Raw genomic sequence first — 11,328 nt, 5'->3', positions numbered from 1 at the left:
TCTAATGATAATTGACTGGTTTGAACAATAATCGCTCACTCCGTCAACCACCACTAGAGATATCGAAAACAGGGCTCACTGTCAGCTTGCACTCGCGGCTTTTATAGATTCTATTTTAGTATAAATTTTACTTAATATAATTTATGCAAACATGGACAGCATAATTGGGCGCAACCAGTTCGTCTCAGAAACAGCGAATCTCTTTACAGATGAGAAGACGGCCACAGCCCGTGCAAAGGTTAGTAATCATTAACGTGCCCAATCTGATGCGGCTGCTATTTGAAACTGCCCGTTTTGCTCTTAGGTTGTGGAATGGTGCAATGAGTTTGGCACAGCGAATGCTACGTTGAAATGTGAGTTGCTCGTTAAAGTTCAAGAAATTGTCCTCAGCTCATGTGTTGAGCTTGCCGAGGAATTCTTAGAACCGGTGCTGTCGCTGGCGCACGATCAGAATCAGGAGGTGCGCAAGCAAGTGGTCTCATTCATAGAGCAAATATGGTAACTATTTACGAAGATCTATAGATGTGGAAATCTGGTGTAAGAGCAAAGAGTGTTAACACATGCTATTTTTTCAATCTATTTCACTTACAGCAAGGTCAAAGTCGAGTTGCTGCCATATGTAATTAATGTGATATCGATGATGTTGCGGGATTCCTCGGCACAGGTCATCAAGCGTGTTATACAGGCTTGTGGCAGTATCTACAAAAACGGGCTGCAATATTTATGCAGCCTGACTGATGCCAGCGATAGTGCCGAGCAAGCATGGAGCGTCCTGAGTTTGATAAAAGCACAAATCCTGGATATGATTGACAATGAGAACGATGGAATACGCACAAATGCCATTAAGTTTCTGGAAGGCATCATAATATTGCAAAGTTATGCGGACGAGGATAGCATGAAACGCGAGGGCGACTTTTCGCTATCTGATGTGCCGGAGCAGTGCAAACTTATCAGGCGCCAGAAGCTGCAGGACGAGGGCACCAACATATTTGACATTATGCTGCAGTTCCATGGCACTACACACATCTCATCAGTGAATCTGATTGCCTGCACAAGTAGTCTTTGTACAGTGGCTAAAATGCGTCCCATTTTCATGGGCTCCGTCGTGGAGGCCTTTCGTCAGCTCAACAATAACTTGCCGCCCACACTGACTGACTCGCAGGTGAGCTCAGTGCGCAAGAGCTTGCGCTTGCAGCTGCAAATGCTGCTCAAACTGCGCGGCTCCTTTGAGTTTGCTGGCACCATACGCAATATACTAATGGATCTTGGTGCCAGCGCCAATGAAATACAAAAGATGCTCCCCAAAATGGACAAGCAAGAGATGGCCCGCCGACAGAAGCGCATTTTAGAGAATGCAGCACAGAGTTTAGCTAAAAAGGCGCGTTTAGTGGAGCAGCAGCGGGAAAAACCGCAGCAACCGCGAGAGATGGAACTGGATGAGGAGGAGCTGGAACGACAGCGGCAGAAAAGTACGCGTGTCAATGAAAAGTTTCTGGCGGAGCATTTACGTTCCACTGAAACTGTGGTCAATCTTGTTGTTGAGTTTTTGCCCACATTGCCGGAGGCCGCACCAGCTAAATTCTTAGCGGAGTACACACCAATCAAACAGCTGTCCCTGCCACAACAAGTAAGCAATATTTCCCATCAATTTGGACAGCAACTGACGGAGTTGCGACTTGGACCCGGCTCGGCTGCGTTTAGTAAAGAGCCGCCAATGAGACCAAAGAGTCAAGCGACTCCTGCCATATCAGATGCAGCAGCTGTCGCTATGGATGTAGACGAGGCGCCAGATAAGCTAAGCGAACAGGAGCTGCAACGCAAGGAAGAAGCCACCAAAAAGTTGCGTGAGACCATGGAGCGCTCTAAGGGCGAACAGACGGTGATTGAGCGCATGAAGGAGCGTGCCAAGACACTCAAGTTGCAGGAGATTACCAAACCTCTGGCACGCAACATTAAAGAGAAGTTTCTGCTGGATGCCATCATGCGCATCCTTAACTCCGAGCGGCAGTGCATCATGGGCGGCGTGGCAGCCAAGCGCCGCAAATTGGTTACTGTTATTGCCGCCACATTTCCGGATAATGTGCGTTATGGCATCATGGACTTTATACTGAGCGATATCAAGCAGCGTATAGATCTTGCCTTCTCCTGGCTCTTTGAGGAGTACTCCTTGCTGCAGGGCTTTACACGCCACACCTATGTAAAGACGGAGAACCGTCCAGATCACGCCTACAACGAATTATTGAATCAGCTTATATCTGGCATCAACGAGCGCTGTGAGTATAAGGACAGAATCATTTTGCTGCGTCGTCTTTATCTAGAAGCGCCTATTCTAACCGAGGAGGCCGTAGTTCAGCTTGTAAAGCTGTGCCTGGTAGAGGAGTTCATGCCGCATGGCTTGGAGATTGTCAAGGATCTGGCGGTCCTTCGACCGCCACGTAAAAATCGTTTTGTACGTGTGCTCCTCAACTATGCAGTGCACGAACGTGCCGATCTACGAGAGCGTGCGTTGGCGCATTTGATTACCATCTATCATGTGCATAAGATTGTTCCAGCGCGCATTGATGAGTTTGCCATAGAGTGGTTAGAATATGTGGTGGCTGAAACACCACCAAGTGCCATATTCTCGGTAGATTACGGCAGGCCCACGCCGGAGACTGCATGGAAGGAAGATACCGCTAAGGTGTGTCTGCTTCTAGCCCTCACACTGTTGCCCTACAAACCGGAAGGTAAGTTACCGGCTGCACAACCTTAAGAAAAACTAATCTTGACCATTTTTAGTTTATCTGGAGAAGATCTGTCAGGTGTTTACCGAGACGTCGGCAGAACTGAAACGTACCATACTACGTAGTTTGGACGCACCCGTGAAGAAACTGGGCGTGGAGTCTCCAGCGTTGCTTAAGCTGCTGGAAGACTGTCCCAAGGGCTTGGAAACTTTGGTTATACGCATCATTTACATATTGACTGAACGCGTGCCCACACCACATCCGGATCTGGTGCATCGGGTGCGTGATCTTTACAAAAACAAAGTCAAAGATGTGCGCGTGCTCATACCCATTCTGAGTGGCCTTTCCCGTTCTGAGCTAATTTCCGTGTTACCAAAATTGATTAAACTCAATCAGGCCGTGGTGAAAGAGGTATTTAATCGCTTGCTTGGCATCGGCGCCGAGTTTGCGCATCAGCAGATGGCGCTATCGCCCACAGACTTGCTTGTTGCTCTGCACACCATTGATACGAATGTGTGCGATCTTAAGGCCATTGTAAAAGCCACGTCGCTATGTCTGGCCGAGCGTGAAGTGTACACGCAGGAAGTGCTTATGGCAGTGCTGCAGCAACTGGTGGAGATAATGCCTGTACCAACTCTGATGATGCGTACTACCATACAGAGCTTAACGCTGTGTCCACGTCTCTCAAACTTTGTGCTGAACCTTCTGCAACGTCTGATACTGAAGCAGGTGTGGCGTCAAAAGGTAATCTGGGAGGGCTTCCTCAAGACGGTACAACGACTTAAGCCGCAATCGCTGTCTGTGCTGTTGCAACTACCACCCCCGCAATTGGCAGATGCACTGCAACAGTGCCCAGATCTTAGACCGCAACTACTTGAGTACGCGGAGAGCATACAGGACGAGCCCATGAGTGGTATTACTCAGCAAATACTGGACATCATTACCGGCAAATCGGTGGATGTGTTTGTTACGGTAAATCTAATCGATCAGCATGTGCTAGCATAAATTTAACTATTTCCGTATGTTTTGTAGGATGAAAGCGGCGGCTACATCAATCCTGACAACATCAAAAAGGAGCTGTTGGATCCCTCAGATATCAGCGTGATTTCCACAGTGCCGGTTTTGACTACACTACCAGTGGCCGCACCAATGCCCGTACCCGCACCAATGCCACAGCCAGTGCCCGCGCCCGTGCTTAGCGACTTAAATCAACCGTTGCCACCTGGCGAGGATTAGCCTTAGTTTAGTTAAGTTTGTTTTGTTTAGCTTATACATTCGGTGTTTTAGTAAACCCGCTAAAATTAAAATTTTAATCATGGCTGCAACTCGGCTTTCAATTGAACCTGTTTGAACACGGAATTCATATTTTTTTTGTTTTAAATACACACCAAATATATTTAAGCTGAACCATTTTTAAAGATTCGGTTCAAAACAAATTTGGCTACCGATCAAATGCAGCGTGTAACTTCTATATCAAAATATCAATGGATTGCAATAATTTCAGTAGCACGTGCATATGTAGAAAAAAAAACTATGACAAACCAAGGCTTGATGCAGAAACTTGCTTGAAGTGTGTGTTATGTAGGGTTCACGAACCGATCCAATAAGCAGCATTTGTTGTGATGTTGCAGCTATGATTTAGCAGTAAAGCTTAGATTGATTTTAATTAAAGGTTTCTGGCGATTTTCCAGTTCTGTAAGAAATACGTATTCCTTTTAAACAATTAATATAACAAGGCTCGGCATTTTCCTTGCAATTTTGAGAACTAGATTGTAAAGTAAATTATCCGCCAATATTGAACTATTAGGGATCTTTTACAAATTTCTTAAGTATATTTGAATCAAAATAAAAAAAATTATCAAACTGTTTACGTTTAAACTTTCATAAATCGTACGTATAAATAAATGCCATTTTGGATTTGTGGTTAATAAATTAGGACACTTTCCGTGCGAAATCAACACAAGCGCAAGCTTCGCAATCCATGATTTATGGATTGTCGTCATGTGGGCAAGTATAAGTGAAATGCATTGAGCAACACTTTATTAATAGAACAAACAATATTGATATTTTCAAAAAAGCTCATTTAATAAGTGACTGACTTAATATGTATGCATATTATAATTATTTATGTCCCCAATTGAAATAGCTTCCTAATTATTTACATTGATTATTAACACATGTAACATTTGTGAAGGTTATATATAGGTCATATTCTTTCTTATTTTGTGTACCATTTTTGAAACCTTTATTGATATATCTCATTAATAGACATTTGGGGTAGACCATGATCACTTGATGTTAAACCTTACAGAGGCAATTAATACACTTGAAGTCAAATGTTTGGCTAGTTTGGGCTTTACACAATGCATGACTACTTTCTTTCGGCTATCGTTTTGTTGGTAGTCATTGCGGTTGCTGTAAAGTCTGCTTCTATATTTATAACGCCATTCAACATCCCGTTTTATAAGCTCTATAATCCAGCAGAGACCGAATTGGGTATCAAGCATCCCACAACGGTAAGTCTCTGAGTTTTGTGGTTTATTTGATCAAAATTCTGAACAACATATTTAATAAGCGGGATCGCATTGCTGATCATGGTTATCCAGTAGAGCATCACCACATCGTTACCGAGGATGGCTACATTTTGGGCGTCTTTCGTATACCCTACTCGCACAAATTGCAGAATCAAAATGAATACCGCCCAATTGTGCTTATTCAGCATGGTCTAATGGGTGGCTCGGATGCTTGGGTGTCCGTTGGTCCAAACGACGCTCTGCCCTACATGCTTGTCGATTCGGGTTACGATGTATGGCTGGGAAATGGACGTGGTAATACCTACTCAAGGAATCATACTTCGCGCTCCACAGAGAAGACCGACTTTTGGTGCTTTAGCTGGCACGACATTGGTTACTATGACATAGCTGCTACGATAGATTTTACCTTGAAGATAAATGGACAGGGACAGCAATCCATCCACTATGTGGGCCACTCACAGGGCACTACTGTATTTTTCACATTGATGTCCTTGCGTCCCGAATACAATGAGAAGATCAAAACGGCCCACATGTTTGCTCCCGTAGCGATTATGACTCATATGAAAAATCAATTAGTTCGTTTATTATCATTCATTCTGGGACATAGGAATATATTTTCAGTTTTATTTTCTAACATGGAGTTTTTACCATACAATCGCAATATTTTAACGATGATCTCTAATATTTGTGGGCACAATCGGCTGTTACGACCAGTTTGTGTCTATATTGTTCAAAAATTTTACAATGGTCGCCGTTGGAATAAGGTAAGCTAAATTAGGCGATATAATTCATAAATCTGATCAAATTCTATTAAGTAGACTGCCCTGTCAGAAGGTATTGGTGTACTGCCGGCTGGCTGTTCCACAAATCAAATACTGCATTATTTGCAGGAACTGCAGTCGGGTCATTTTCGACAGTATGATCACGGGCCCAAAAAGAATCAGGAAGTGTATAGATTGAAGCACCCACCAGATTATCCAGTCGAGAAAATAACCTGTAAGGTACACTTGTGGTATTCAGACAACGATGTTATGACTTCGGTGGAGGATGTTTTGGCTTTTGCTAAGCGCCTGCCCAATAAGGAGTTACATCACATAGAGGATCCCAAGTGGGACCACGATGACTTTGCGTTGAATATGAAGCTTCGTAAATATCTAAATGAACCAGTCATTGAGATAATAAGTAATTTTGAAAAGTCTTTAAATTGAATGTCATTAAATCTTTTTGGTAGTCTCTGTGAAATAAAACTAAGTTTACATATATTTTCAACTCTATGTAGAAAATTGAGGGCTATTGCTAGCGACATCAAATTCTTTTTTTTTTTCGCTTTTTATTAAAACTAATAAGTAGACTGCTACAATTAACGAAAAGGGGTTGTTTTCTAAAGATCTATAGTAGTTAGGAAATATTTAAAATTTTCCACGGGTGGGAAATGTTAATTTTCTGCTATGCTAGATTTTAAACATCGCCCTACTATGCGATTCTCATGTATTCTAGGAAGCTCAGCTGGATTTTATGCTTTCACCATAAGTGTTGTATAAAAAATTGTTGTTGGCAATCTGATAAACTATATCCTAACTTATACTCTATGCACTTAAATTATCTTTCTCCCTCTTCCTTCGCTCTGGTATTTATTATTATTATATCGCTCTCCTGGTCGTTCGTTTTTATCCTCTTTTAATATCAAACTTGAATATATTTTCCTGTGCCGAATTAAGAACTTTTTTCTTAGGCTAAATTTGCTGTTTTTTGATGAACTGCGATGTGTGGTCTCTAATCAGCTCTATATTTAGTTAAGTTAATATAACCATCACGGGAAATCGTTTGCGGGATTAATGATAAGTTAAGCCACGTCAATTAGATAAGCATGTGTAGCATTCTTCGATTAATACCCATTTTTTTTGGAGAGAACAATTTATAATAATTGCCCTTTATTTGCCAGTAATTTTTGTGTTGCAAAGTTTACCAGCTCAATAATTTAATTATTTAATTTTATTAGAGGCCTGAATGTCTGTGAGATGTTGATTCTCCTCAAAAGCTCTGTAAAGTTATACAAGTAGCAATTCTTTGTTAAGACGTGTATACTTTTATACTTTTTTTTTTTATTTTCCTATCTTACGTCCCCTTACTTATTGACATATTTGATAATCTAAAACCACTTGATGATATACCGCGGAAAGGCTGCTTAAAACTTCAAGTTAAATATTTGACTACCCGCAGTTGTAGTTCAGACATTTAGCAATGCAGAGTCAATTTCATGTGTTAATTACCTTATTAGCCACCTCAGTGGTTGGCATACTGTCAGCAGCTGTAAATGCACCACCAGCCAATATTGACTTCTATAAGCTATACGACAATCCAGAGGCTCATATAGGTATAAGAGACCGGCGCACAACAGTAAGTCTGAGAAATCTATAGCTTCTGGTGATTTTTTTTACAAACTAAATCTTCAATTAGCGTGAACGTATATCTGCGCATGGGTATCCTGCGGAGCACCACCACATTGTAACTGAGGATGGCTACATTGTGGGCGTCTTTCGCATACCTTACTCCCACAAATTGCAGAATCAAAACGAGTATCGGCCAATTGTGCTTATCCAGCACGGTCTGACTAGTTGCTCGGATGCTTGGATACTCAATGGTCCAAATGATGGTCTGCCCTATCTGCTTGCTGACGCGGGCTTCGATGTCTGGCTGGGAAATGGTCGTGGCAATACCTATTCAAGGAATCATACTTCACGCTCCACAGAACATCCGTATTTCTGGCGATTCAGCTGGCACGAGATCGGATACTATGATATTGCAGCCATGATCGATTACGCTCTGGAGATCAATGGGCAGGGACAGAAGTCCATTCACTACGTGGGCCACTCCCAGGGCACTACTGTATTTTTCACACTGATGTCCTTACGTCCCGAATATAATGAGAAGATCAAAACGGCCCACATGTTTGCTCCCATTGCGATCATGACTAATATGGAAAACAAATTAGTGCGAAAAGTGGGACCCTATCTGGGACATCAGAATAGCTACTCGCTTCTATTTTCTGACCAAGAAATAGTACCATACAACAATATTCTATTAAGTATGTTCTCCAATTTATGCGAGCCGGATCAGATGCTGAGACCCGTTTGCGAAAACGCGTTGGGCAGGCTTTACTCAAATGGTCGTGTGAATATGGTGAGTAAAAACCAACTGCCTAATATTAAGCAAATCTTAAACATAATTACTATGTAGAGTGCCATGCCGGAGGGCATGGCTACGCACCCTTCCGGCTGTTCCGCCAACCAAATGCTGCACTATCTACAGGAGCAGCAGTCAGGACATTTTCGTCAGTACGATCACGGGCCCAAAAAGAATCTGGAAATATATAAATCAGAGCAGCCACCAGATTATCCGGTCGAGAATATAAGCTCTGAGCTACACTTATGGTATTCTGACAATGATAATATGGCTGCGGTGGAGGATGTCTGGGCTCTGGCCGAACGCCTGCCCAATAGGGAGCTGCACCGCATGGAGGATCCTATGTGGGATCATGGGGACTTTGCCCTCAACATGGAGGTCCGTAAATATTTAAACGAACCAGTTATTGAGATAATGAAGAAATTTGAAGAGGCCAATAAAGAAATGTGATTGTTTAGATTAAGGTTATGATTAAGAAAGTTAATTAATCTTTGTTTAAGACTATTTTTAACTAAAGAAAACATTTGTGTTATTGATAACATTGTTTTGTTGTTCATTTTAATGGCCGTAATCTTAGCTGTTCAAAAAAATCGGAACGATTGGCACAGTTCAGGGGGGTTCTTAGATGAATTAAAGCTATTAAGATAATTGTATCAATATTATTGTCGCTGTCAATAAAGCATAGGAGCCATTTCCGAGACAGAGATAAACATACAAAAGTAGGCTGTAGATTTGCTTGCCTATAAATCTCAAGTGGTTACAGCTTCGAACTGGGGACAACAGCTTGTAAATCTGGAGGCTTCATAAACTCTTTTCAAGATAGAACCGCAGGGATCTGGAATTAGCTAGAGGCATGCTGCCTGCTCACGTTTGCTGCTAATATCTTATTGTTGAGAGTTGATGAGACAAACATTGACATCGAATCGTCCTGCTTGCAATTTCGTTAGTTCTTAAGCAATATCATCTGCATAGTTGCTATAGCCAAAAATCCTGTTTGTTTGTTTAAGATATTTTGACCAAATCTATTATTTACGAGCTTTATGTCTCTTTATATCGGACTAGTATAGCTCTGTCACATGGAATCATGGTGAATTATTTTGAGTTTGGGCTTACGAAAATATATCAATGAATCCGTTGTAAAGATAATGCAGCTGTTAATAACTGATTAGATATCTATCTTTACAGTACTCAAAATATGCTTTACTTGAAGATGTCATGCATACATATGAGATATAACAAAATAATTTGTAAATAAGGGAAGTATTTAGCCTTCTGAGCTCTTTGGGTGCACACGTTACAAGCACTTACAAATTAAAAGTTTGCAAATATGTATCTCAATTATTGTACGTTTAGCTGCCAAAATATTTATTAATTGGGCAACTTCCCATATGCATATGAGGACCCAGGCATGAAAGTTCTGACCTCATATCATTGAAAATTCTAATAAAGTTTGGCTCTATACATATTAAATCATTTGGGGCTCGATGGGCTATTCTGGTCTGGTCAATTCTCAAAGGGAAAAGCCAACTTTATGCTTTTTCATTTGAATACATGTGTGTTAAAAGCAGCAGCCAAATTCAAATCAAGTCCTGGCGGATTTATTTAAAAAATGTGAATATACTGAAACTCATTTGGCCTTGGCCTTAGTCTGTAAGTTCAAGGACGCCAAATGGGTCAGAAAATGCGCTAAGCCTGATTTTGATGTAATTAATAAACTTAAATGTAAAAGTAAGAAAGTCATTATTTTTGTACAGCATTTTACCTAATTACATATGATTGATATTGATTTATTTTCTAATAGCTCTTACTAAATTAATATTAATTTGATTTTTTATCTCAATTTCTTAAACTTGAATCGTTATTAATTTGTAATACCCCTTACTTGACATATAAAGAGCTAGTGCTTGACTGCCATCAAATCGGTTGCCAGAAACAAGTGCCAGTTATTTAATTGACATTTAGATTTCAAAATATAATAAGTTTAAGTTTCCATTTCATTTCGCAGCTGCGATTACAGCTGTAAGGTTTCACAGATTGCACGTGGAGATGGCAGTTCTTTGCAACAATGTCGCCTCTAACAAATTTCAAGAGTTTTTTTTACACAACTTTCGCTTACTTGTAGTTGTTAGCTAAAAGTAAATCAAAGTGTACCAGAGCATATTGCAGTTGTGCAGCAGTAAGAGAAGCGTGCAGCCAGCAAGGCGTAGCGAGCAAAAAACACACGGAAGCGTTAAATTGGCTCAAGTGTGCGCAATACAAAAAGAACCCGTTCAAATGTTTTAATAGAGTATACAGGACTAACGGGCATCCTGTGCAAACTAGTTGAGTAGATTAAATAGAGATTATTGTACAGATATGATAGTATTGTATAGTCCCATTTATAAATTCAGTATTAGGATACTAACACGTATTGCCCAGCTTTGCTTGGGTGATACATTAATTGTCTTAATTGTTTTACGTATAAACTTGCAATTGTATTTTAAAAAGGACTTAAATCTCGAACGACTGGAATGGTAAAAAGTTGAATGCAAGTGATTTTAACCAATTGCTTTGGACTGACTACACAGTTGTCAAATTCAAAAACTTTCAAGGATATCTATCCCTTTTCGTAAATGTTAAGGTATTTAGTATAAAAACAAGGAAAAAAAAATAGGCAACAGTGACAAAAACAAGACAAGAGAATCAGATGTTCCCATATAATAAAAAAAATACTTTTACTTTATATCCTATTTCAATACAAGAATAAATTCCCGTTGTCGGGCCAAGAGAATGTTGCACGCGCATTTGTTGATGTTCTGCAGGCGTTGATTGTTTTCGGCGCGGGTCATAAAGTCAAACTAGGTGCGACTCCCAGACAAATTAAAAAGCTTAAAGCAAGACAAAAAAGG

General features: G+C 40.7%; 3 protein-coding genes across 4 annotated transcripts; all 3 read left to right on the top strand.

The window, feature by feature from the left end:
• The first annotated feature begins 51 nt into the window (after window positions 1–51).
• Sym (symplekin scaffold protein) lies at window positions 52–4,065 on the top strand. Its single transcript, XM_002053422.4, has 5 exons — window positions 52–238; window positions 305–498; window positions 592–2,726; window positions 2,779–3,695; window positions 3,756–4,065. The coding sequence occupies exons 1-5, from the start codon at window positions 152–154 to the stop codon at window positions 3,957–3,959; spliced, it is 3,537 nt and encodes a 1,178-aa protein (XP_002053458.1). The 5' UTR covers window positions 52–151; the 3' UTR covers window positions 3,960–4,065.
• A 504-nt stretch (window positions 4,066–4,569) lies between these two features.
• Window positions 4,570–6,519, top strand: LOC6630462 (lipase 3). 2 transcript variants are annotated; one of them, XM_032438588.2, is made up of 4 exons: window positions 4,570–4,730; window positions 4,992–5,239; window positions 5,299–6,021; window positions 6,076–6,519. In XM_032438588.2, exons 2-4 carry the CDS (start codon window positions 5,087–5,089, stop codon window positions 6,463–6,465), a joined length of 1,266 nt encoding a protein of 421 aa, XP_032294479.1. In that variant the 5' UTR covers window positions 4,570–4,730; window positions 4,992–5,086; the 3' UTR covers window positions 6,466–6,519. The 2 variants fall into 2 exon arrangements, with proteins under 2 accessions (XP_032294479.1, XP_032294483.1); XM_032438592.2 differs by lacking the exon at window positions 4,570–4,730 and having other exon boundaries at window positions 5,103–5,239; window positions 5,333–6,021.
• Window positions 6,520–7,483: 964 nt separating this feature from the next.
• Window positions 7,484–9,159, top strand: LOC6630463 (lipase 3). The gene is made up of 3 exons (XM_002053424.4): window positions 7,484–7,654; window positions 7,715–8,437; window positions 8,495–9,159. Exons 1-3 carry the CDS (start codon window positions 7,499–7,501, stop codon window positions 8,888–8,890), a joined length of 1,275 nt encoding a protein of 424 aa, XP_002053460.1. The 5' UTR covers window positions 7,484–7,498; the 3' UTR covers window positions 8,891–9,159.
• The last annotated feature ends 2,169 nt before the right edge of the window (window positions 9,160–11,328 follow it).

This window comes from Drosophila virilis, chromosome 2 (assembly GCF_030788295.1).
Source record: "Drosophila virilis strain 15010-1051.87 chromosome 2, Dvir_AGI_RSII-ME, whole genome shotgun sequence".
Classification (NCBI taxonomy): domain Eukaryota; kingdom Metazoa; phylum Arthropoda; class Insecta; order Diptera; family Drosophilidae; genus Drosophila; species Drosophila virilis.
Note: the sequence above shows the minus strand (reverse complement) of the source record. Positions and strands in the feature narration are given on the sequence as shown.

What these genes read in the sequence shown, in the direction of transcription:
- Sym (XM_002053422.4), top strand. Translation starts at nt 152, where the DNA reads ATGGACAGCATAATTGGGCGCAACCAGTTCGTCTCAGAAACAGCGAAT. An exon ending in GTTGCCCTACAAACCGGAAG is followed by an intron (nt 2,727 to 2,778) that starts GTAAGTTACCGG and finishes GACCATTTTTAG; the next exon opens with TTTATCTGGAGAAGATCTGT. An exon ending in CGGTGGATGTGTTTGTTACG is followed by an intron (nt 3,696 to 3,755) that starts GTAAATCTAATC and finishes TATGTTTTGTAG; the next exon opens with GATGAAAGCGGCGGCTACAT.
- LOC6630462 (XM_032438588.2), top strand. Translation starts at nt 5,087, where the DNA reads ATGCATGACTACTTTCTTTCGGCTATCGTTTTGTTGGTAGTCATTGCG. An exon ending in GTATCAAGCATCCCACAACG is followed by an intron (nt 5,240 to 5,298) that starts GTAAGTCTCTGA and finishes ATATTTAATAAG; the next exon opens with CGGGATCGCATTGCTGATCA. An exon ending in ATGGTCGCCGTTGGAATAAG is followed by an intron (nt 6,022 to 6,075) that starts GTAAGCTAAATT and finishes TCTATTAAGTAG; the next exon opens with ACTGCCCTGTCAGAAGGTAT.
- LOC6630463 (XM_002053424.4), top strand. Translation starts at nt 7,499, where the DNA reads ATGCAGAGTCAATTTCATGTGTTAATTACCTTATTAGCCACCTCAGTG. An exon ending in TAAGAGACCGGCGCACAACA is followed by an intron (nt 7,655 to 7,714) that starts GTAAGTCTGAGA and finishes ATCTTCAATTAG; the next exon opens with CGTGAACGTATATCTGCGCA. An exon ending in CAAATGGTCGTGTGAATATG is followed by an intron (nt 8,438 to 8,494) that starts GTGAGTAAAAAC and finishes ATTACTATGTAG; the next exon opens with AGTGCCATGCCGGAGGGCAT.